The sequence below is a fragment of the Elephas maximus genome, chromosome X (genome assembly GCF_024166365.1).
Source record: "Elephas maximus indicus isolate mEleMax1 chromosome X, mEleMax1 primary haplotype, whole genome shotgun sequence".
Classification (NCBI taxonomy): Eukaryota; Metazoa; Chordata; class Mammalia; order Proboscidea; family Elephantidae; genus Elephas; species Elephas maximus.
Genome location: NC_064846.1, coordinates 155,144,587 through 155,171,416, shown reverse-complemented (window position 1 = coordinate 155,171,416; position 26,830 = coordinate 155,144,587). Strand labels below are relative to the sequence as shown.

General features: G+C 37.1%; 1 protein-coding gene across 4 annotated transcripts in view; it reads right to left on the bottom strand.

The window, feature by feature from the left end:
• Nucleotides 1–9,374: 9,374 nt before the first annotated feature.
• The window catches only part of KLHL15 (kelch like family member 15), a 71,168-nt gene continuing 53,712 nt past the window's right edge, over nt 9,375–26,830 (bottom strand). For all 4 annotated transcript variants that reach the window (XM_049873184.1, XM_049873185.1, XM_049873183.1 and 1 more), the window contains exon 4: nt 9,375–14,554. In XM_049873184.1, the coding sequence (XP_049729141.1) occupies nt 13,445–14,554 (1,110 nt within the window). In that variant the 3' untranslated portion in view covers nt 9,375–13,444. The remainder of the gene's footprint in view (nt 14,555–26,830) is intronic.

Genomic DNA, 26,830 nt, shown 5'->3' with positions numbered 1-26,830 from the left:
TACCTGTGTATGTATACAAGTCTACCTATATAACCACACATATTTTTTTTCACTGACCCCCTGCCTTAACCAAACTTGATGTCCTTCTCCAGAGACTGGTTCTTCCTAATAATATGTCCAAAGTACATGAAGACAGAGTCTTGCCATCCTCTCTTCTAAGGAGCATTCTGGCTGTACTTCTTCAAAGATTTGTTCATTCCTCAGGCAGTCCATGGTATATTCAGTATCCTTTACTAACACCATAATTCAAATGCATCAATTCTTTGGTCTTCCTTATTCATTGTCCAGTTATTGCATGCATATGAGGCGATTGAAAACACAATGGCTTGGGTCAGGCGGACCTTAGTCCTCAAAGTGACATCTTTGCTTTTTAATAATTGAAAGAGGTCTTTTGCAGATTTTCCCAATGCGATTGATCATTTGATTTTTTGTGTGCTGCTTCCATAGGCATTGATGGTGGATTCAAGTGAAATGAAATCCTTGATAACCAGTCTTTTCTCCGTTTATCATGATGTTGCTTATTGGTCCAGTTGTGAGGATTTTTGTTTTCTTTGTGTTGAGGTGTAATCCATACTGAAGGCTGTGGTCTTTGATCTTTATCAGTAAATGCTTTAAGTCCCCTTCACTTTCAGCAAGCAAGGTTGTGTCATCTGCATATTGCAGGTTGTTAAGGGCAATTTTCTGAAGAGGCCAAATAGTTTGACTTTTTCTTCTGGATCAGGAAGCAAATTTCTGAAATATTTTCTTTCTTTGAGTCTTCCAACTATTTTTTATCCCATAGTATTTGTTTGTAGACCCCATGTTTTCATTTTCTCTTTATTTGTATATAAATAAGGGAAGATCCTTCCAGATTCAGTGTGTGTCAACAGACAAAGTGTCTCGGTTGCCTTTAGTCCCAACTTTTACCCATTTGGGTAAATATGCAGCTGGAAAGTGGACAAATTGATGGGCACAGTTTCCAGTTCACATTTCAGTGTCTAATAGGCTTTTCCTTATTGTACCTCTCATACTGTGGTGGCGGCGTTCCTTCTCTCGTCATTTCGTTTTCTGGTATTGGAAACCAATGGCAGCACGTGGAACAGTTCTTCCTATCTCCATGTCCACCTACAATTAGTGAGTAATGGAGAGGATACGCTTTATACTACAACCAGTCTGCCCTCTTTACTGCTTACCCAGTTGATTACTGGGATTGTTCTGTCTCAATGTAAAAACACAGTGGACAGATGGGGCCAGGCAGGCACGGGAGGGGGGGGTGGTCAGCAAAATTCAGGAAAAAAGCTGCCTGCCCCACAGTATAGCTCCTTGGAATCCAAACAGAAGAATGCCTAGTCCTCCGGCTAGCAAAGGCCCCAATCTGAGTCAAGACACAGATGGTGGAGCAGGAACAATGTACCTTTAAAAAAAATCTTCAGTTCCTCTCTTTCATGAAGGGAAGCCCAAGTATTCCATAAGCTGAAGTATGGGTATGTTTTTTCTATCCAACTCCATTTATCTTAAGATTATTTTCAAGGCTGCTCACAATCTTATATTGTCAATCATTACTGTAACAGGTTTTTTTCCCCCTATAAAGTCGTGTGGGGTATTTTATTGAAAAGTTGGAAGGCATTTCACTGGGGGCTGGAAGATAGAATTTTTCTCCTATCCTCTTTTAACAAAGAAATCTGCAGATCCACAGAACATTCATGAATATGATTTTTTGCTTGACATCTGCTCCCATAGTTCTGTCAGGGAGGAATTCATCATTCCCAAAACATTCCATATGTGTTTCCACTCTGCATTTACCCATGCAATTTCCCCTGGCACAAATCATCTTCATTTTTTGCCTCTAGCAACTCAAGAACAGGATGTTTCGACCTTTTCTTATTCTGAGCCTCAGGAAACTGTGACTCCATGTTTGTGAGTACAAACATTTTAATCAGAATTGTATCAACACTGATGAAATTTTATGGAGAGTGTATTTTCCTGAGCAAACTCAATTTCTCAATATCAATTTTCTGTGTAATGCAGGTAAAATGTTTCTAGTATTTTTCATTTCTTTTATTTTTCTGAAATTTTTTTCATCTGGAAAATTCTTATCCATATAAATGTCACCATGAAGATATGATTAAAAATTTGTCCATATGAAAATGTTTTATTTTTACTTCTTACAAGTGAATTTATTTTTATGGCAATTGCTTCTACCAGGTCAATTTCCCTTGGTGCCAATTTTGCAGACCTGAATTTTGGCTAGAAGATGTGATTCTTCTGATAGTTTTTAGGCAGTAACAAATGTTGTGGACTGTAGTGGTGCCCTGCCTGTATCCCCTTGGCCCTTACCATTCAGTATGTGAGGATCGTGGTTGGCGTACAAGTGCAAACACCTGCAACTCTCCACCCAAAGGCCTTGCCTTACCTGGGCACCCGAGAGCCAGAAGTGCTGGGGAGTTAATGTCCCTGGGAATACTCTTAAGCTAGTGCCAGATGGGATATGGAGGCCAAAAACCCCAGCTTCCTCATCCCTCTGGTGGGATGCCTCTGAGACGTGTTCTATACCGTCTTTCTGAGATCCTCAGAGTGATTGAACTCACTTTCTCCAGTGGAAACTTGCTTGACAATGCACCCTTTATTGGCTTCATTTCCTTCCTGTCTTACATCTCCTCTTCCTACTGATGCTTCCGGGAATGACCTCTCAAATAACTTATTTGTACTCTAATTCTTGTCTCAGGGTCTGCTTCCAGAGAAGCCCAAACTAAGACTTCAATGTAACTGTATAAAGTCTTTGACAGTGTCACTTTTCTTGTTGATTATTTTTACCAAGTCTAAATTTCTCCATGGTCAGTTTGTTTTTTTAATTTTTAGAGTTAAAAAAAATTTTTTTAATGAGTTAAAATGGCTCTTCAACCTTTTCTTTCACTCGTAGCAAATTTTACTATGCATTGTGTTGTGTTATTTCTGTCAGTACTAGTCATTATAAATTGAACAGAAGACTGATAGACTGTTTAATGGAAGGGTAAAGGCATGGGATCTGGGTGCATGCCTGGGTCAGAACCTCCTGATTCATGTGACCTCCCTGTGCTTTTACATATCCTCTCTTGAAAGCTCTTTTCCATATTCTTCACCTAGAAAAATCCTATTTAATGTCCATGACCAAGTAGAAAAGTCAGCTCCATGAAACTTCCTGATTCTAATCAATAGTAACTATAACTTTCTGAAGTCCCACCCACCCACCCAGTGCCACAGTACCCTGCTTTTCCTGTTAACACCTTTTCTTGCCTTGATTTTTAGTTGCTTATGTTTCCTTATTAGATTGAGAGCAGAGTGGATCTTACTAATTTTTTTCACCCCCACCTAACTTCACTCCCACTAGCACCCACAGAGCAGGTATTCAATACAAGTTTGAATATATGTTCCCATTACAGAAAATGAAACCTTACAAGCTTCTTATACCCCAGATCTAAGTAAAATGCTGTTTGTTAACATTTGACTGTATTTTCTTTTGAATCTGTAATGTATACATGCCTTATTATCTTTACCAGCTTCCCCTAGCTCTCGAATATACTTGATTCCTAATCATTTTGTTCAGTCAGTAAAATTCCTATCCCTTTTGCTTTCTCTAAATTCTATTTTAGTTGCTTTCCATATTTAATGAAATTTGTGATTTTTAAAAATCGCTCCAATAAAGACACCTAGTCATCATTTGGAAACTCTAGCAGCATAGTGGTTAAGTGCTACGGCTGCTAACCAAAAGGTCGGCAGTTCAAATCCGCCAGGCGCTCCTTGTAAACTCTATGGGGCAGTTCTCCTCTGTCCTATAGGGTTGCTATGAGTCAGAATCAATTCAATGGCAACGGGTTTTTTTTTTGGTTTGGTCATCGTTTATAATAGTATGCAAGTGTGACAGAGGATAGGTTGATGAAGAACCTTAAAACCCATCAACACCAAAGTACCGTTAAAAATGCATCAATGACAGAAACAGGAATTCACGAACATATATGGCAAATCGAGCCCTGGTGGCACAGTGGTTAAGAGCTTGATTGCTAACCAAAAGGTCGGCAGTTAGAATCCACTGGCCTTTTCTTGGAAACCCTGTGGAGCAGTCCTTCTCTGTCCTCTAGGGTAGCTATGAGTCAGAATTGACTTGATGGCAATGGTTTATATGGCAAATAGACTTGTGAAAAAAATCACTCAACACTCACTGTAATAAAAAAAAATAGAAATTAAAATAAAATACCATTTTTACCTATTAGGTTGCTAATGATTTCTTTTATAACACCCAGTGCTGGTGGGGGTGTGGAGCTAAACCCATATTCACTACTGATGGTATAATATACAACTTTCCTGGAGCTTAATCTTTGTCAGTGTAAAAATGATGTGGCGGAGGCATCTGACCTCCTCTAACTCCAGGAGGGGAAAGGAGAATCAAGATCAACAGCCCTAGGCTGATTCCTGTGAGGCAGAGGTCAGACATGCCTTCACCCTCCAACCTTTTTACCAATTTTGACACCAACCGTCCCTCCCATGGCACTCTCTACTTCTCTGCTGAGTTCAATAATTCGTTCCAGTGGCCACACAGAACTCACAGACAATACTCATGATTATGGGGTTTATTAGGGAAGTAACAGGTTACGGTTCAGGTTCAGGAACGTTCAGGATACAGTTCTTTGAACAGGACAGCTGCTCAGCCATGCCTGCAGGCATGCCTCTCTCTGGCCCCTTGGCCTTGGTCCTGCTCAGGCAAGTGTTACAAAGCTCTTTTAGCTCTGCCGACAAGTGCCCCAAGGCACCCCGCTCTGCTAGTAAGCCTCGGCCCGAAAGCGCTCAGCTCTAGCTCTGTGGGTTGGCAAACCTAGCTCAACCAAGAGCCCAGAGGCACCTTACTCTGCCAGCAAGCCTCCTGCCCAGAGGCACTCAGCTTTGTCACCTCCTGTTGGTCTCCTGCCTCTCTGCTGCCTCTGCCACTGCTTCTCACCGTCTTTGGTATTATCACTCTCTCTCGGTCTCCTGGTTCCAGGAGCTTCTCAGCACAGGGATCCTCAGTCCAAAGGACACACTCCACTCCTGGCTCTTCTTTCTTGGTAGTGGTGAGATCCTCCCTCTGTTCTGGAATTGGTTCTCTTTTAAAACTAATGGGATGGCAAAACTGACCAATCCCCTCATTTAGGGTTCCATACACCTTATTTGCATGGTCCCACCCCCACAAGGGCACCATGCACCTTATTTACGTCAAGCTGTCCAATTCCCTTGGTGGGCCACAAGCACCTCATTTGCATAGCTCCACTCAGTCATTTGGTGGGAGTTACAAAACCAAGGCCATATAAAAGCAATCCATTGCACCACAGTCAGGGACTTTAAATAGTTCACTTTTTTTTAATCTCATTTCATTTTTAGAAAACTACATTAAGGAAATAATCAGAAGTGTTTTTTATATACATATATACTTTATATATATATATATATAAAAGAGCTTTAAAAATGTAGTATATCTCACAGTAGGGGCATGGTATAGCCACATTATGAAACACACTAAGCAATCACTAAAATTTTATTTTCAAAGAAATTTTAATGGCTTGTGAAATTGTTTTGAAAAAATTTATATGAAACAAGATACAAAAATATAATTACACTGTGATCTCAATTACACTGATTCCCCAGTTTCTATTGACTGCTTATTTTCCTGTGTATGGGTAACTTTGCTGTATCTTTGCATGCTTCATAATTTTTTTGTTGAAAACTGAATTTTTTTGATGTGTTATAGCTATTCTGGATTCTGCCCACCTAACTCACCCCCCACTAATCCAGGGGTGGTGGTTCTTGCTGTTTTTTTTTTTTTTTTTTTTGGTGGGGGGTTGTTTTTTATTGATTTGCCTGGACTAATTCTGTGGAGTCTCCCTCAACCCCACACCTCACAGTGTACAGCCACTCTGATAATTTTTTTTAATTCTGGTTTTTATTTTTAAGCCTGAATTCCCAGGGAGCACCCCCCCTGAATCAGCATAGCTCAGTGGTTAGTTAGTGATTTGTCAGAAGTCATGGTTAAACACCTTGCGCCAGTAAGGCTTCCACCCTTTGCTGATGTATTTGTGTGTGGCTTGGGGAATGCATTCTAAGTTTGGGCAGTTTCTAAATTTATTCCAGCTTTTATTTTCTGTGTTTACAAGGCCTCACTTTCAGCCAGCGACAAGTAGCTTGCCAGGGCCCTCTTTGGTTCCTCCTTATGTGTGCTCAGCCTTGTGCATGAACAGAGCCTTCCGGGGATGAGATTATCAAGGCCCACTTTGGCTTCTTATTTCCAAGATCTCCCTGTTATATTTCTGGCTGGTCTGTCTGCCAGTCTATCGCTAGCCTTAATCGGTTCCGAGACCTTAGGCTATCTGCAATGTTGGCCTTCCCTGACTGTTTGCCACTAAGGTATGGAATTTTTTCATACCCTACTCCAAGTAAAGTCAGCTCCCTCCAATGGCCCTGGTAGAAATTCTTTCACAGAGCTTGGGGAGAGGAAGTTGGAATAGGAGCAGCCCCAGGCTAAAACATCAGACTCCCACTGTTCTTATTGAGGTTCAGCAGATTTTCTTGAATAAATTCTTCTGAATTTGTTGTATACCTTTGGTGGTAAACTTCCAGAATCTTTACATGATTTTTTGTTTTTAAACAAAAGTTTGTTCAGTTTTATCATTGTTTTTAGGGAAAGGATTTGACGAGCTCCTTACTTGGGACATTCTGGAAGTCCTGCTCCTTAAATCATACAAGTTGTACAAATATACAAATTCACCCTGCTCCTGGTGGGGTTGGGGAGGCGGGACCTTCCTTGGGAAAGTGAAATCCCCAAGCTAACTTCAGCCTGGAAACTAACTGGAACTACAGGAGAGAGTCCTATTTTGTAGACCAGAATACCTGAATCAGTGATCCTCTGTGCTTGCTTTCAGTTACTCCTTAGTCTGGCTTTTTCAAGAGCATTAATATATGTTTCATGGAAAAAAAAAAAAAGCTCAGTGGTCAGGTAAGTTTGGCTTATGCTCAGCTAATCAAAATCAAGAGTTCTTAACAGCAGGACTTCTCAGAGGCTTTAATATGCTAATGCTTGTTAAAATTGTCTAAGAAAAATATGTAGTTTTTCCCAAGATTGTGACCACTGAACACTCCTCTCCCCCACAAGCATTTCATGGGATTAATGTTCTGTGAAACACCCTTTGGTTTATTTGAAATTTTCAGCCTGGATCAGAATTACTGTGGGATGTTAAGAGAAGAAATATGTGTTAATAACTGATAACTGTATGTGCCAACCTTCTGACTTAGACATGGGAGTAGTGGTGGTGGAAGTGGAGGGAAATCCCTCAGAGGTCAATTTTGATGGACAATCAGGCCTTCTAATACAGCTGTCCCCTTTCACCAGGAGTATTTCATTGGTAACCTTCCAAGATTCTGGGTTTTATTTTTATTAAGGCGGGCTTATACATGTGCCAGATGTTAAGTCAGACTCTTGGAAAATATAAAAAGACACAGTACTGTCCTCAAGGAGTAGAGTTAAGAATGGGATGGAGAAGACAATTGTAATCAAGTGTCACTGGAGGTGTAGTCTAAGTATCCACAAGATACTATGATAAGACCAAGGTGACAAGAGTTAACCTGACCTGAGCGGTTAAAAAGACGTGACAGAGGCTATGATGCCCTGCAGGTACTTGAAGGCCAAGAAAGGGTTAGTCAGGAAAGGAAGAGGGGAAGAGCATGTGCAAAGACACAGAAGCTTGAGACAACATGGCATATTCAGGGAACTCCAAGTAGCTTGCATAGCTAGAGTGTAGAGTATAAATGAAACTGAGCAAGTACAAAGGGAGCAAAACATAAAGGACTCTGTGTGGCATGCTAGGGAGTTTGGATTTTATTTTCAGGGTGGAGGATTATTAAAGGCTGTTGAACATGGAATCTCATGATCAGCTTTACCTTTTGAAAGCTCCCTCTGGCAGCAGTGTAGGAAATGTATCGTGGAGGTGGAGGACCATAAAGAAAGCTCCAGAAGGAGCTCAGCAAGAATGGTGAGAGCCTGAACTAGGGGAGTGCGGATGGAGAGGAGAGGTAGTTGAGAATTGAAGTTGATCATACTTGATGAACCAAGATGTTGGGGGATTAAGGGAAAGAGACACTGCTAGACAATTCTCAGGTTTCTGACTTAAGTAATCACAGGCAACAGTAGAGCCACTTAATAATACAAGGAATACAGGACAACAGGCAGATTTCTGCTAAGAGATATTCAGGTTTGCCCTTGTCTAGTTTGAGATTCCAATACAACAGGAGAGAGATGCAGGAGATGGGTGGAACTTGGGGTTGAGAAATACAGATTTCACAGGTATCAGAGTAAAAGTTTTAAGTTGAAGTCACAGCCATGGATGAGATTGTACAGGGAGTGTTGTAGACTGAGAAGAAAGCAGAAACAGAAATCCTGAGGGAACGGTAATATCTCCCTCTTCTGAATGCCTATAGCATTTGTCTGTAACTCACATGAAATTTGTTCTTTGCTGCAGTAAACATTTAGTTTGATGTGTGCAATGCATCATGCTCGATACATGGGTACAAAGAAGAATAAAAGAAGGTCCTTTCATCCAAGAAGATTGTAACCTAGTTGTGGAGAAGGAGATATGCACAACTGTTATGCAAAGGAAACGAAATAAAGAGCTATAAACAAGTTGAGTGTAGAAGAGGCAATTAATTCAGTGGGGGAGATAACACAGGTTTCAAGAGGGGAAAGAAACCTTTGAGTTGGGTTTTGCAAAATAAAGGGATTTTGACAAGCAAGGAAGGGGAAGAAAGGCAGGCAATGTGATGTGGCTTCAGAATGAGAGTATAGGAAGTGATGGTGAGAGATGAGGCTGGAAAGGTGGCTTTAGGCCAGGATCTAGGAGGTCAGGAATCCCTCTGAGGTTTCTCAGGAGTCTGTTTTAAAGAAGGCATGTGCTTATGTATATAGCAGATTTATTTCTGCCTATTCCTTAATTCAGAAATTTCTTTAAGAATGAGTCAAAAATGCTAAAGGAAATCTAGAAATCACCAAACTAAGGCTTTAGGCTTGTGTATGCTTTGTCTCAATTTTCTATTTCAATTCTGCGAAACTCTTTGAGTAAAACTTCAATTCCTTGGCTTCATCATAAAATTTTCACTGCATATAAGAGTATAAATAGTTTCCCTCTGATGCTGTCACTTGAATCTGTGGCTAAAAGCATTGACAGAAATCACATTTTCATGGCACTTCCTTGGCATGCTGAAGGAAAACAAAATTTATACTGCTAATTAAATCATTAGTGACTTTGAAAGTGATGGATGGGTTATATATAAAGTTGGTAAATAATAGAGATAAAGAAGTATATTTTAAAGATTAAAAATATTTTATTTAAACTTTTCTTCATAAACACTTTTAACATTTTTTTTTTAGATTTAAAAACAGAATGGATAGCATAAACATGTTTGAATAGATTATATCCACGGCTTGGGAAAAATTACCTGACAAAAATGTAAAGGCTTTCAAAACAGGTATAAAAGGCAAACCTTAAATTATTCTAAGATTTTTATATTGGCCCTAGAGTTATTTGACTACTGGCCCAAAAGGTACCTAAAAGGTCAAAATATTTTTCTATAGACAAAGTATGCCCGAGAGATATAGGGCATATACAAGTTAGGTAGAAAATAACCTCTCCAATCACCTCACTGGAACATTCCTTCAGAAAGCAAACACCTAACCCTTACTGGTATACTGATTAATAAAATTATTTAATGCAGTTGTTCCCCAAGATGTAAAAAGAAAATCCAAGAATATTAAGGGGGAACAAAGTTGATGGCATTCTCTCAATGTTACTTGGGTAATATTGAAGTTACACTGGTATACTGAAAGGATATGACTTCCACGAGTTTATCTATTCCAGTCTATGCCTACTGAATATTTGACTTTATAAACTCTCAATAAACTAATATATCAGGGCTTTCATTTTTAAGATAAATCTCTTTTTAGAAGATATGTATTCCCAAACCAACTCTAATCCAATTGAACAAACTTATGATCCCTAAAGATGTTCAGAATCCAAAAAAAAATCAAAACTGTATAATAGGCAAACAAGAAAACTGGCACTAGCAGTTTTACTGCCACATAGCCCTCAATTATGTCTAATTTACACTATTATATATGTTGTGTTTTACTTCAGTCTAAACTTTAAATTATGTATTCTCAAAAGAGCTAGTCTTTTCTGAGAGATAGCTTATAAACTGAGATTAACAATTTATATTACCAACTGAAATGTTATGACCTACCTACCACCACATATACATATAAAAATAGTCCCACTGAACGTTTAACATGTTTAGATTATGCAGCTCAAATAATTTGTTATAAAATATTTTAAAGCTTAGTTTCATGTAATTAAGACAAAACTCTCCATTTTTACCACTTCTCCCCACACAAATGTGTGTCCTTTACTATGACTCGAGCAGGCTTCCCAGAATGAGGTGTCCAAAGGTGCTGCTTTAGAAAGGATAAGTGAAGGGCTCAGTCAATATTTCACAATTATAGTTAACACTCACATAAAGCGGAGTAATGAGGACACAGAGAAAGCTGTCTCAAGAAAAGCTAATATTTCTATTCATTAAGCTTTGTTTTTTAAAAACCAGTAGTATTTCTTTCAATACAAAACCTTCAATGTGAGAATCTTGCATTTTATGAAAAGGTTGTAGTGCAAGGATTTTCTTTAAGTAGATTAAAATCAAAACTTAGAAGATCAAAGACGTGGAAGGAAAGAGAACAAATGTTTCTAATTTAAATGCAATTAATGAAGACTGGCATTTAAAATGTAAAGTGAAAATTAACACATATAAAGATCACAACAGTTACACTGTATAGTTTCTAACCTCTTACTGAATTTTTCAAAAACTACTATTTTGAGCGTATACAATGCATATAAACAAAAAATGGTTCCAAATAAAGCACACAAAAAATAAACTTGAAAAAAAATTCTATGAAAGAATTTTCCATAGTTTAGTATAACAAAAATAAATCTCTTTCAACAATTAAACCATAATTTTAAAAGGGAATGTAAGTTAATTGTGGATTTAATATAACCTACGTTAGAACTACATATAAACAGAAACATTTTCTCATACATTCAGAATCCAAGCAAATAGCAACTATTCTTAAAGCTCAAAACTGATTACAGCTAACATCAGGTCAGACAAGACTTACGTGAAGCTGAACCCAGAGTTAGTTCAAGTTAAGATTTCACAAAAGTTTACCAAAAATGAACTTTGACCTTGGTCTTGTGTCTTTAAAATGGAACACCAAGAATATTCAACTATTTGCCCAGATCTTACCCTAACTAGGGCTATGAAGTCAGATTTAAGCAATACAAGAGAACCACCACTGAAATGTGAAAGCCTTTGATACGGGTACCCTGTCTGACAGCTCTTTCAGTCTTTTCTAGCAAAAGACATCAAAGAGGAAAACCATGAAGACGCTATTTTCTTTAGAGCAAAACAGCACACATACAAATACCCAGACCAACTAATATATTAGAAAAAAATTAAATGATTCACCTAATGCCTAGTTTTCAAATTTTTCATATCACCACAGCAAACAAACTATCACGTTTCATTTTTAGAAACTGAAAGTGATAGGTCCCCTAAATGAAAATTTAAGCCTCTTATACCAACTAATATTACTAACTTATTTCTAAAACCAATGCCAATTTTTTTTCTCTTTCAAAAGCGACTTGTGTACCTGATTTCTTAAGTGCCTCCAGTTTTGGAGTTTTAAAATCAGGTTTCATTTTATAATCTAACTGAATTAAAACAAAAAGTCTTCACATTTCCATGACTCCACGTTTCCATTTTATGTTCAGTGATGGCAGCAGCAAAAAGAAATTAGAAAATTTATACAACAGCCATATAGAAGGCATTGCCATATTGCACCAATATCCAAAGATGTGGCAAGTTTTGCCAGTGTAGGTCTAGTCTGTATCAGACAGACTCAACTCTTGAGAAGGTGGCATCAATTTGAATGATCCACTCACTCCCTGGTTATTCCTGCTTAATTTTGTCAACTATATTTTTCTTTTGCATTTAAAGAGTTGAAAGGTGCAGCTAATCCTAAAACATTATAAACTGCTTTTAAACAATTACTTGTGATCCACTCTCAGGTTGGGGTTACTATCCTTCATGCTAGTAGCTTTCAGAAAATAAAACAAGAGCTGAGAGCTTACATGCCCAGTGCTGCTGGGGATTTTGTTAAACAAGTAGATACAACCAGTAGGATTACAATTCTATTCCTTACTTCTAAGTAAAAAAAAAAAAAGCCAAGCTCAAACATTCTAAGGGTTGCTACCTTCCATTCAGTAACAGATGTAGCAGCCTCATTTAACGTAAAGAATGGGAGTTGCACTTACGTTCAAGGGGGCCTTTGTTTAGGAGTTTGAGATTACCTAAATTCTCTTTGAAAGTGCTTGCACGCTGCAGGGTCAGAGCTTGTCGTGTACCACTCCAATTCTCTCTAAAAACAGGGCAACGTTAAACAGACTGCAAAGAACAACATTTTAAAAAAGAAAAGACATACATGATAAAGAACACTAATGCTTACTTGTGAAAATAAAATATAAAGTGTTAAGTTTTCATAAATCCATACATGTTTCAGGAATATAGGGGGTTCAAATATTACTGAGTCAGTATGGACTGAAGATAGGCTACTTTGATACGAAATGAGGACTCCAGTTATTTTAAGTTTCTAAAAATATTAATACATGAAAAGATGTTACATCTAAAATTCAACAAGTATGACGAACCGTGTGTGTGAGTACACTAGCTTAAAAATATAGAATCCTAACCACACATAAAAGGAGATGTGCCTTGTATATTTATAGGATGTGTGCAAGTATGGATATGCTTTCACTAACACAATGCGGATAAGAGAAGGCAGCTTAGAAATAGTGTTTTGAATATAAAAAGTTATTTTGTAGAAAATTTATATTTTTGCACATTCAGCAAAAAAGCCATGCAAAAAGGTCAAGAGTTTTAAACTTTAAATAATAAAACCAAAAAGTTTAACAGACTGAAATAAATGTCCAAAAAGATTTCAGATAAAGACAGAAACTGAAATCACATCTAGTGACACTTATCAGGTCTGGTCTTAGAAGATTCATGAATCCTACCTGCACTGATACCTTAAAGCATAAAATCAGCTTCCCCGATAAGTGGATCATTCCATTAAACTGCTTCTGGAAGTAGTTTCAAGAGCTAGCGTTTAGAATTAACTTATTGCATGGGTTTAAGACCACTAAAAAGAAAAAAACAGGATGCTAGCAGAAAAATGAAAACTTCGTAAGATATTAGACCAATGGCTTTGATAGTAAAACTGGTGAGGTTTTTCTTTTTGTTTTTTTAATTAACTATAGATCACAAACAAATGCTCTCTGCCATTTTTTTAGTAAGGAAGGCGATGTCATCAGTTGCAACGTCTAACCTCGTCCAGTATGTATTCAGGAAAATGCAGGTTGCATACTTGTAAACCATCCAGCTTACAGGGCATCCGAGGGTACTCATCTTCCTTCCATTTATTTTCTTCAGGATCAAAAGTGAGAATAGAATCGCTGTAATGACCATTATAGCAAAGGCCGCCAAGAACCATTATTTGTTTGTCCAGCACAGTCACACCATGGCCACTTCTACCAATCGGCATGGATGCCAAGATGGTCCACTGATCAGTGTCTGGATTGTACACTTCTGTGGAAGGGCATCCCTGAGATTCAAAAGAGGCCCTTAAGATCACACAAACACCACCAAAGACATAAAGCTTGCCGTTGTAAGAGATCATCTTGTGAAAGCATCTTGCATAATTCATTTTGCTCTTATTTTCCCAGCAATTGGTAACCACTTGCGTTCTCCTGGTACGTTGTTCTACCGTTCCTTCTTTACTGGGATCAAACACACATACCTGTTTAGAAGTAGATGATGATGTGATTCCACCGGTGATAAACAACTTATTATTGAGCACTGTCCCCTCATGACCGTATTTGTTGACTGGATAAGGATCTACAAATTCCCATTTATCATTGGTGATGTCATATCTCTCTGTTGAATAAAAGGTCTCATCCCTGGTTCTTCCTGCTACCGCGTAGATGAATTTCCCAATAACGCCAACTGCAAACTCTGAACGTGGAACAGACATGTCTGCCATCCGTAGCCAAGAATTCTGTCTTGGGTCATACCTGAACACTTTAGAAGAAGCATGGAATTCACCATCGGGCCCCAGTTCTTCCCCGCCTAACAAGAACACAAAGTTATTGACAATAGCAAGGCAGTCTGGTCGTAGAGGTACTTGTGGGCCTTCCAGCTCCCACCAGACCCTTGGTTTCTTTAAGAGTAGTATTTTACTGTTTACCATGCTATGTCCAATCATTCCTCGGAATACTGTAGTTTGGGGTTTGGCAGAACGGATGCGACTGGATTTTGTTTCCATCAAAGGCTGCTGGTGAACATTCTGAAAGTAATTCAATGCTTGATCAACTTCATACCGCAGCTGACGAGAGTATCTATAAAATTCTGATGTCTTAACCTACGAATACAAGTAAAAGTATTTAACCAAAAGTATCAATGGCAAACTATCATAGCTCACCAAGATGATTAGTATATTATCTTAGACACACTTTACTAAAGCTTCTTTTCCTGTTAAGATCACATACTTTTATATTTTTTTTACCAAGGTTTTATATGTATATTTGTAATAATCCATGCACATTCTCAATCTTTTTTAAAGGAAACAAGTTATTTTTCAGGCACAAGTGGTACTTCCAGGCATAAGGAAATTCATCTAACAAAAGGTATTAAGCACCTACTGTATGTGAGGCCCTGGGCCTCAAATGGGGCATACACTTCACAGTAGAGGAAACCATGGCCATGGTTTTCTTAACCACAAGTAACACTGTAAAAACAACCACGACTGAGTAATTTGGGTAAAATTTAGTGAAAATTTAAATACATGTAAAATTCCCAATAGGATTTTGACATAAGAGACTTCATCAACTCCTACAGTAATAATTCAGTTGAGAAAAACAGGTCCATTTTTTTCCCCTTTTCTTTTTGTGGCTGGAACTACTAAATTATAATTATTCTATTACCAAGACCTTATGAAGAGTGTTGGTTGCACAACATGATTAATGTAATTGATATCACTAAATTGAATTGTACACCTGAAAAATGTCGAATTGGCAAATGTGTTATATACATTTTTACAACAATAAAAGAAGATCTTATGTAGTACTTTTAAGCACTATTCTAAGTGCTGTGGCGAGATACAAAATAAGTATAAGATGTGGTCCATTCCCTCAAAGAACTCAGAATATATTTGGGGAAATATACAAATTCACCCGTAATACATCAAGTTGACAATTAGGTATGAAGCTGAACAGCACATCTGTGAGTGCTGCAGAACTTTAGATACAGAACATTATCAAACTAGCCAGAAACAGGAAGTTGGAGACCAAGCAGAAAAAGCCTACATCATAATATGGCAAGGATAAGATAAGAAGGTCTTAAATTTGGATAGTAGAAATTAGGTATTATAGAAATAAAAATCTACAGAATTCTCTGATGATCTGAAGTAGGGGCAGGGTGAAAAAGTGAGGACTCAAATGTGATTTTACGATTTGGACTTCAGACGATAGGGAGAGCAGTGAAATCATTAAGGGAAATGGAAGACAAGCTGGTTTGGGAGAGGTATTTAACTTCACTGGTGATGTGAGTTGCTGCTAGGATGCTAAGGTGGAAATGTTTGTCTAGGTGCTTGTTGGAAATCTGGGATGACAGCTTGGGAGAGAGTCAAGTCCAAGCATATACATTTATGAGCTTTCTTTTCCTTCTCTTTTTCCTTCCCTCCTTCCTATCTTTCTCACTCTTTTATTCATTCATTCAATCCTAAGTCCAAAAAAATATCTGAAACAGCACCACCAATTTTTTTAAGTATTTTGATAACTGTATTTGAATATAATTATTGCCTTTGTAATCTCATGCATTTTCTTGTATGCATTTAAAATCATTATTCTGAGAAGAGGTCCTTCCAAGGGCTTCACTAGAATCCAGAGGGATCGACAGCACAAAAAGGGTCGACAACACCTAAAAAACAAAGCTAATAACCCTATTGCTGCACTGGGTGCTTTATATTCACAACTCACATTAAATTATTCCTCCTGTGAGACAGCAATAATCATCCCTCTTTTCCTGATTTAAAAAAAAAAACTGAGGCTTAAAATATTAAGTGACTTGCCAAATTGTTTACATGACTAAAACTGGTAGAGTGAGGATCCGAACCTTAACCCAGGACAGTCTTACTCCAAACCTCATGCAATTTCTAGCATGTTACAACACAGCCTCCATTATTCTTTAGAAAAATCTTTAAATGGTATACTCATTTATTAAAAATACTCAACATGTTCAATGAATGACCCTAATGACCCCATTCAAAGAAAAGACCGTATGATTCTTTTATCAATACAAAGAATCAATCATACGGATCACAATGATTGGGTTGCCGCCAACATAATAACTGTGGAAGAAGTCATAGCAAATAATGACTAACAGTAAACAAGTAATTTCAATAAAGAGAATAATATAATAAAGCAAAATATAAAGAAGATCTGAGGTCTTTTCCTTTACTACTTTTACATCCTTACGACAAGGAAAACTAAGCTTCAAGCTCTTGAGAGAAGCAGTGGAAGACTATACAGTTAATAAGGATCAATCACTAAATATTTATTAACATAGAATGATGTTCACAATATCTGTTTTTAAAAAGTCAATTGTTCATCTTGTGTTGAGACTTTGTGGTGGTGCTAAGAAAAACAAGAAGTCTTACACTACTCCCAAGAAGAATAAAAGAAGATTAAGCTGGCTGTCCTAAAATATTATAAGGCGGATAAGAATGGCAAAATTAGTTGCTTTTGTCAGGAGTGCCCTTCAAATGAATGTGGCCAGCTACTTGGATAGATATTACTGTGGCTAGTGTTGTCTGACCTTCTGCTTCGACAAACTAGAAAACAAGTGACTGTCTATGGGTTAATAAAGACATGAATTAATAACAACAACAAAAAGCAATAGTACTCTGGTATTATCCCAATAATATTTTGTGTATGTTTGCTTGTGTTGATAGTGATTGTCTCTGGACTTTCATAAACATTTTTGCATTCTTTGTTTTTCATGTATCATATTTATAAAGAGATAACAAGAGTTCTTGCTGTTTAAAAAATAAGTGTCTTGAAACCAAAAATATATTTGATTAGTAAAAATAAGCATCTTTTCATATTTTCATTTTCCATTTATTTCTTCTATGAATTGCCTAGTGTGCCTTACCCATTTTTCTCATCTTTTTGTTATTGACTTGTAGGAGATAAAAAACAATATCCTAGAAATCAATAAGAAACGTAAGCCTCAAATAAATATTTAAGTGCCTACTGTGCACAGTTGGATGAGAGCTACACAGCTTTTGAAGTAAGAGAATCTTGTCCACTATAGCGATTAAACACCATGCCAAGCACCACTAAGCAGAACAGCATAGTGATTAAAAATCCGATTTAGGAAATATCTGATTTTTCCACTCACAAACTCTGTGATCTTAGGCAACATTCTTAAGCCTGTTTCCTCATCGGTATTACTGGGATAACAATAGCATCTACACTTCATAACCCAATGGTAGGAGTCAAGTGAGATAACCTCTGTGGGAAGGGCTTAATACAATGCCTGCCACCTGTTATTAGCTATCATCATTGACCAGGGGACATCTGCGGAAGCGTCACTCAGCTTAAATCAATGCATCTGATGCGTGCAAGCAGGAGGCATCTTTGGAGAAAGCAGCCATGTTATTTGGAAATCAAGAAAGAAAGAAAGGGGAGTGCTGCACATATTGGATGGGCAGATTTCAAGTTTTTCAAAGGAAAATTAGGACTGATTCCAAGATAAGTATCGAGAAGAACTGGAGGCTCTCAGAAGCATAATACTGAGTGCATAATTGCAAAATTTCACTGATGAGAGGAAGACAAGGAGAAAGTATCTAAAAAATCTGATGTGGCTGCACAGAGAGCTTTCTGGAATTCAGATGTTAAAAATGCCACTTACAACAGATGGTAAAAAAGGGCACATTAAACAAGTATTAGAAAGAGTGAAATGGAGCTGTAAGAACACTGTGAGGAAGGCTTAAAGCCCCAGGATGAACGGTGGCTTTATGAAGTGCCAGATATGGAATAAATGGCATTTTAGAGGTTAAAGTAAAAAGCAGGGGAAAAAGTGAAGCCCCCCCCCATGGGGTGCTTCATGTAATACTAACAAATGACAAAGAAGAGCAGCCTTACTCCTATTTTATTTCCATTCTCAGCTAGGAATCTTTTATTCTTTCCAATCTGAAGATGTAATACAATTAGTAGGAAGAAACTTAAATCCAAGATGGCTGAGAAAAGAAAAAAACACCTAGTTATTCTAACCGAGTTCAAGTCATTCAATCTCAAAAGTCAAGTCCTGGGATACTGAGAGGCTTTGCAGATAAGGCTGCTTAATTCCTTCCTGTTATCTATGAGGAATGGGGAAGAATGGGAGAGGACTAGAAGCCAGACATATTTCTGAACTACGAACTGGTTCACTTGAGGTTGATTATTTAAAAAATAAGGTTAGTGAGCACTTCAAAATAAAGTGCTAAACACTAGGAGGCAGCACGGATTCACTAAGTAATGCCAAAACGAACCGTTGCCTGTTTAATTTTTGACGATGTAACAGCACTGGTAGAGAAAGAGAATCCATGACTGCAGCAAAGTAACCATAAAGAAAGGAGAAACACCAGGGACTCATGAGCCACCTGAAATTACAGCAATAATTGTGTGTGAATGCATTTAGGGGGTATTGGAGAGTCCACAGTTTTGATGAAATGCTCAAGGAACCCTCGAAGTCCAAATGTAAAGATTTAACTGATTACGTCCTCAGTATGAACTAACAATGTGATATGGCGACCTTGAAAGCTAATAAAATTGTGGGCTGAATTAAAAGAATAGACAGTTCCACCCTTTCTATTCAGGTGAAACCACAACTAAGACAGGGTATTCAGTTCCATCACTACAATTTAAAGTATACATTGACAAAGTGGACCAAGTCCAGAAGACACCGAAGGGATCCAAAATCAAATGAAGAATGGTCAAACAGACGAGGAATGTTTCAACCCAAGAGAAAGACAGCAACCATTTCCCAGACCAGGAAGTGGAAGTGAGTAGGAAGATTTCAGGCCAATATAAGGAAAAGCTTTGTAATTAGAACTGCCAAGATACTGGATGCTCACTGCATCATTATTTGTAATAGCACTAAAACTGGGAACAACTCAAATTATCTATCAATAAAACATTGGTTGGATAAACTCTGGTATATACCATATGGAGTCATTAAAAAGAATGAGGTTAATCCATATGCACTAACACAGATGTTCAAAATGTTAAATGAGAAAAACTGCAGAACAGAATATATAATATTCTCAAAAAAAAACTGTTTTACATTCGGCAGTATATGCAAGAGAAAAATGTCTATATACACGTAGTTAACCGGCGAGCTTTTGGGAAACTTGCCTTTTTTGGCTCTGTACAGGTATTTGGCTTTTTTGCAGGGCTCATATATATATCTCTTTTGTAATCAGTAAAAACGCTATGGGTACATGTTTTCCCCAAAGTCATAGACTGTCTGCCTCTGACATCAAGGAGCATCCCACCACTGGAGGTATTCCAGGCGAGTGACCACCTATCAGGAGTGCTGGAGGAGGATCCAAGCATTGCGCTGACTAGAACGGATGGCCTATAAAGGGTCTTCCACCTTCCAAGTCCAGGATCCTGCAGATTCTATCAAACTGGTCCAGTTTAACTGCTTGTGGAGTCATTTTCTAGTCTTTCATTTTATACCCAATATTCTGGTTCCTTTGGTCTCTCCCCATTCATTCTATTGTGCTTCTTTGAAACCCGGGTTCCAAAAAATTTACAAGAGTTACTTGGAATCTGTGTAAAAGTCCAAATCAAAGCTACACGTCTTTATCTAATTTGTTCTACTTCTAAGCCACCAATAATGGAAGTTGTGCCTTTTGAGACAGCTGATTTTTCTGTATAAGATCTTCTAACCAAAGAAATTTAGGTCCTCCTTCTGTCTGTCCTGGTAGTGTAGTGGTTAAGTGCTATGGCTGCTAACCAAAGGGTCAGCAGTTTGAATCCACCAGGTGCTCCCTGGAAACTCTCTATGGGGCAGTTCTACTCTGTCCTATAGAGTCGCTATGATTCGGAATCAACTCAACGGCAATGGGTTTTTTTTGGTTTTCCTCTCTGCCAAGGCTTCAAGTTCTAGCTCTGCCTTGCCCTTTTTCCAGAACTACTTACTGCTACATTGTCCTTTAAAACCACACAGTAACAGTGAGCATAACCAGTTTCTTATAGAAACAGGGAATTAATGCCTCTGTGATACTCCTGGATAATTAGTTATACTCTGCTTTAAAACAAAAAGCATAGGGCTGAAACCTTCCATGTGAATGTAATCATTTAAGATGCATTAATGAAACAAGCTGTCCAAAAAGAAACGTGTAGTTCATCTTTTGAGAGAAAGCAATTCTCCCATCATTTGTTCCTCAAATATCCGTTTAATTATTTGTATATCAGCTACTCTCCAAAGAAAGAGATATGGAAAGAATGACATTTCTTTCATGTTCTGAATTACTTCCCTTATTCTTTCATAGGATTAAAAAAGCTGTCTTGTTTTAAAACTTGGAAAGAATATATATATCGTTCTTTATCACTTTTCTTGCTTTGATATTATTTTAAAAAAAAAGTATTATGAAAAGCATTTTGTCTTTATTCTGAATGCCAAATGCCAGAAAGTATGCATTACCTCTTAAAAACAGTGGTTAAACTGGCCATATCCTCCTCTAATCTTTTAGTTTAATGTAATATGTGCATGCATATATGCATGTCTGTAACGAGGGAGAAAATGTGAGAAACGGTTAATTTTGAATGTGGTTTCTGTAAATACAAAGTCAAAGAAATAATAGCTAGGCATTAACGACTGGGCAAATACTCCATCTGTTTCTCCATTCATTGTCAAAATGTTACATAATCCATTTACTATACTCTTAATTAAGTTTTAAAGGTAATGTGCATACACCACTCCTAATTTTGGAAGAATTAAAGTATAATTTCTGTGAAATTAAAACAGGCATTTTCATGGAGCTTACTACCTTTACTTGATTAAAAATCTGAAATTAAAAAGATCTAGAACTGGCTACAGTCTAAAATTAGGCTTTCAGACAGCCAATTTAATATCAGCTGTTTCGCCTTTTGAAATGACTTTTTAAATGCCCAATATGCTTATATTAAACCAAAGAAACAAAATGCCTTTTATTAGCTTATCAATCAGTGGGGGTGGGAGGTGTGGGGAACAATCCCTGAATTCAAAGTCCCCTGTCTTGGGCCTGACACCGACCCCAAATCAACTGTGTGACCTTGGGCAAACTTCCAGTTTACATTATTTCCTCTTTACAGAAGGAGTTGTATGAGCAGTCACCTTTCCAGTCTGTCCTGTGTCAAAAATGCTAATCCTCAGAATAGTGAGTGTAAGGTATCATGTGGAAGACTGAGTCCTGGCTGTCAGTTTATCATTCCTTCTCCACCATGATCCAGTCTTCTCAAAAGAAATACCCAGAAACAAAGCATTTACTATCATGGGGGCTTTAACACTAGTTCTAAAACAAATTATATCTTTGGGAAGCAGAGCTACATTTGATGGAATTTTAGTATCAGTAAAATGTGGAACAGTCTTTATATGCTGTATTGCAAAAATATCTTCCCTGGTCTGAGATGTCTGTATTTGTAAAGTCATGCTAAGAACTAAAGCTTATACTGATTTATGTGCAACAAAAATCATCACAAAAAAGCTAGGTGCAAAATGCCTTTAATTAATCCCTTTGTCCTGAAAAACTGAGTTAATGACCAGGGATAAGGCTATAGAAAAATCAGTTCATGCTAAGCACAAATCCTTTCGGTAATACTATAATCAGTCAAATACCAAATGGTAAAGATAAATTTTAATAAGGATTTACCTGTTCACTCTTCTTCAAGCAGGCAAGAGGCTAAAGAACTGAACTTCAGAAGTACAGTGACTGAGGTAGGAGACCCCTCAGGACAACACTCTAGTAATTAGTTTCAGCACGATTTGGTTAGTCCCTCTATCCCTTCAACTATTCTGTAAAGTGAAAAATATTTAATTCAAAAATAAGTGTGCTTAGAAAAGTCTAATTTCCTTTGAATTTTGGTGCAATAGTAACAGAGCACTGTTAGAAAAGTGCAAAGTCTAAAAAGTAGGAAAAATGTATATTAAAAAATATTTAAGAACATCTTTTTTTTATTATCTGATTAATATTTAGATGCTATGACTCGACGGCACAGGGTATGACTAGGTTCTAGAATTCACAATTTATAGTGTTTCTTTTTCCTATTTATGGAAATAATCTCAACTATGTAAATATCTTTTTTTTTCTTTTTATGTAAATATCTTAATCTATAAAAATGGTAGAGCAGAAGGGAAGCCAAATAAGAGTTTTAATCATAACTTCTGAATGTTTTTGAGCAGTGTTTACCTATGACACATGTGGAATTTTCTGGATAAATAACAAATTTGAGAATTAAACCTTTAAATCCTAAAATCTTAACATTTCCCCTTGTTCCTTTCCAACCCCTAACCTTTTCTCCCTTCATTTCTGGACTTCTCTGAACCTTTTTAAATTTCTGCTTATCATTTGGTTCCCTTCCCCTTTTTCCAATTTATTGAAAAGGTGTTCTTCTATGTGTCAACTAAGTGCCCCTTTCCATGTCTTCCTTTCCGTTTACCCCAAGTTAATTTCCAATTCTCCTATGCTTTTGTTTTCAACTCTCTTTTTAAAAAGCAGTGCACAGAGAAAGTAAGATTGAATTTTTAAATTCCTATTTTCAATAGGTTCTCATCTGCTTAATACACCCTCTAAGATAGTATCTTTCCCAGGGGATCTAAAAGCAGTCAACACCCTAGATTACTGGTACTCTTCAGGAACCTGTGAACCTGGAGTGAACGCAAGTCAAAACTAGGGGATAAGAGCACTCAACATCCATACAGAAAAGGCAAAAGACTTCAGAGGAGAAAAACACCTTGGGTGTTTTTTTAAAGAACTGTGTATGTGTTAATTACAATCACCCAAGTCCATGGGGCTGGAGGGGGGGGAGGGTAGGCAAAAAGGAGACTGATAACAGAAAAAGCCAATAAGCTACGTGAGAAAGTATGCTGAACTCACTGACCTATTTTCCAACAGAAAATTTGCTAATCTCTGTGCTTTTCACTCAAAGGGGCAAACGAGCTGATTGTTAATTTAAGAAATGTCCAAATTTATAGCTGTATAAAAAAACCCAAACCAAGCCCACTGCCATCCAGTCAATTCCGACTCATAGTGACCCTATACCAGAGAGTGGAAGTGCTCCCTAGGGTTTCCAAAGCTGTAATCTTTATGGAAGCAGATGGCCACAGCTTTCTCCTGCGGAGCAGGTGGTGGGTTCAAACCACCAACCTTTCAGTTAGCAGCCGAGCACTTAACCACTGTGCCACCAGGGCTTCTTTATACCTGTGTAACTAATACATGAAGGTGATTTAAAACTTGTTCAAAAACTCAAGCTTATTAGAAATTCTAATCAAATTTCACATTTGGAATATAGGTTACTATCTTTTCAAAAATATTTACTTTCAAACAGTACTGCTTATGTTTCTCATGTACTTCTAAAATTGTGAGGTTTAAAGGAAAATGTGTATATTCCTCTAGATTTAATCTGGCTTTAGCTGAAGTCATTAGATAAAATTAAACCTTTTTCAAGAGTTTTGGTGTAAAGTGTGGTAACAATGCACTTAATGGTTTGGTTGCTGGACAAATTTTGGATCAGCCAAGTGCTAAATTAGGCAAAACATGTTACAGTGCCTAAATGAAGGAATTCAAGAGGGGTATATTACACCTACACCTTAAACATAGATGCGTCCTTGCTAAGGCAATTTCAGTTCCAAGTAGGCTGTGCCTCAGTTATTCTGAATATCACACCACCCAAACGTGTGTCATATAGTCCATTGTTAATGCTATATAGATCAACTATGCTGCCAGAGAAAACATTTGGATAATTATCAGTGTTTTATGAAGACCAGTTCTGAGATCTACTATGTTCTTAGTAATGTATACTTCCTTTTAGTAATCTTTGAATTCTTTCAGTTTCAAGATGAATCCAGAACACCTTATCCCCACTGTAAAATGTAGCTTTTAAAGCCACAAATTCTGCTCTTTAAGTAAAAGACATTTTTGAAGAAGTGTTAGAAAACTTTTCCTAAGCATTAATTTTTACTCTGACCCTAGGATTAATTTTCACTAATACTGAAGTTATTTTTTTTCAAGTAATTTCAAAATTATCTGAAAATGTAAATATTCTTATAATAATAAGCTTTGATAAAATGCAGATATGATTTGTTAAATCCAAATATATTCTCAGTAAAAGAGAATATCATATTATAAATTCAGTAGACACAAAGGCTACATATTGTGGCCTTTTCTCATTAAAATATAAGTTTTGCTTTTTAAAAGTTATATAAATCCAGTTTTGTGGGGGGGAGTACAGTAAACTACATTTAACAAATTGGGGAAAAAGCACACTAAGGAGTTTGAATATCTGGAGCTAGTTGATAAAACAATATTTGTAATAAGCATGATGGGTTTACTTAAAGGAGAACACATCTACATAATCTGCATCCTTTATAAACAGCCAAGGAAAAATCAACTATAAAATCCTAAATATAAAGCTCATCAAATGTTTTCTTAAAAAAATTTTTTTACAGGATTTAAATGAAAGATTTTTATGATTTTGAAGATACTTTACATATTAATACAATTTTTAAGGGAATCATTGGTATGCTGAATCTTACCTTATGCACATTTATGGTATTGAAGATGCCCTGGGTTTAAAAATATTAAAATGTCACTGTACTAAAATAACCAACATACGGGTATTTTAATGAATAGTTTAACAATTTCGCTAAAAAGATCTTTTCCATAAAAAAAGTCAAGTATAATACGCATTTTGCCAAATATACATTTACTTCATGTTTTCAATAAAGCAGTAATTGTTTTTTGAAAGCCAAAGAGAGCAAAGTTTAAACTATTTAAATCTTCACATCACTGAAATTCAGAATGACAAATGTCAGGCCTTATCTCTGCTAACAGATGCAAAGACCATCAGAGCTAGGAAAAATACATGCCACAGACATCTGTATACGTAAAAACTGAAACTGCGGTCTAGTTTTAAAACTGGGAATCTACTATAGATAAAATGAATGATAGGAAGTCTTTAAATTTTGTGGAAGGACAAGGTCCTTAAATTTATTTTTCAGGTATCTTTGATTGTACAGTGAAAACCTCAGAACTGCGCTTTCACATCTTAAAAAGTTCCCCACACCTTATACTTTTTTCAGTGTTGTTGAAGTTCTTAGGAGACACACACACACACACACACACACACACACACACACACACGCTGTTCAGATATAGAGACCATTGCCCCTAAGAACTCAGTAAGGCAATTTGGAAGTCCTGGTCTCTTTGGTGATGGTTCCAGAGAATACCCAGTACAAAAGTTGGGGAGAAAACCCAGTAGGGGACTAGGGGTAAAAGATACTGCAATAGAATAAACCCAAAGGTTTCAGCACAGCTAGAAAGCATGCTTTAGGTCCATGGAACCAGTGGGGGCTCTTCCTTCCCCTTACTATGAAGCTACTGCTCTGATCTGATCACCGCTGCCAAAAGAACAGCTAAAACCTCCATGGGTTCCTTTGCCAAGCTTTGTACAGTAGCTTTTTATTTTTCTGAGGCCAGGGAAAGGCTCCTAAGAGATGCTATGCTCAAATAACAATTATCTTCATCAGCAACTCGACAGATTCGTTAAATAAGCTCATTTAACACTACCTACTGGAGCCCTGGTGACACAGTGGTTAAGAGCTTGGCTGCTAACCAAAAAGTCAGCAGTTGGAATCTACCAGCCGCTCCTTGGAAACTCTATGGGGCAGTTCTACTCTGTCCTACAGGGTTGCTATGAGTCAGAATTCGCTTGACAGCAGTGAGTTTTGGTACATAACACTTGTAAAGGCTGGGAATCCCAGTGAGAAGTTAAATATATAAGAGGGCTGTTTACTGTATGCATACTCAGCTTCTAGTGAACTCATTTCCTGAACTACTAGAGCAGTGCTGTGCAAAAGAAATATAATCTGAGCCATGAATGCGAACTAAAGATGTAATTTTAAATTTTGTAGTAGCCACATTCAAAAAAGTAAAAAGATGAAATTAACTTTACTAATATTTAACCCAATAGATCAAAATATTATCATTTCAACATGTAATCAACATAATGTACATCCTTTTTGTCAGTTTAGTCTTTAAAATTCCAATTCAGACTAGCCATATTTCAAGTGTTCAGTAGCCAAAAGTGACAATGGTATTGCACAGCAAAGTTCTAGAGTCATAGATATATACTAATTTTTTATAAGAAGGAATAATCTTTCAATTTTGACACTTTAAAAAAAATTAGCTAGCTTTAATCCCAATAAATTCAAATGGAGGGGCTCAAGTCATAAAAGGGAAGGAAAGTTTATGAATCTAAAAGAACCTAAGCAGAATAATGTGAATAAAATTCTTGATCTGAGTCATGACTAGGCTACTTAGCTTCATAATACAAAAAAGAATAGTGATTTCTAAGTTTGATCAAAGAACTGCTAAGTGGTTTTCCAA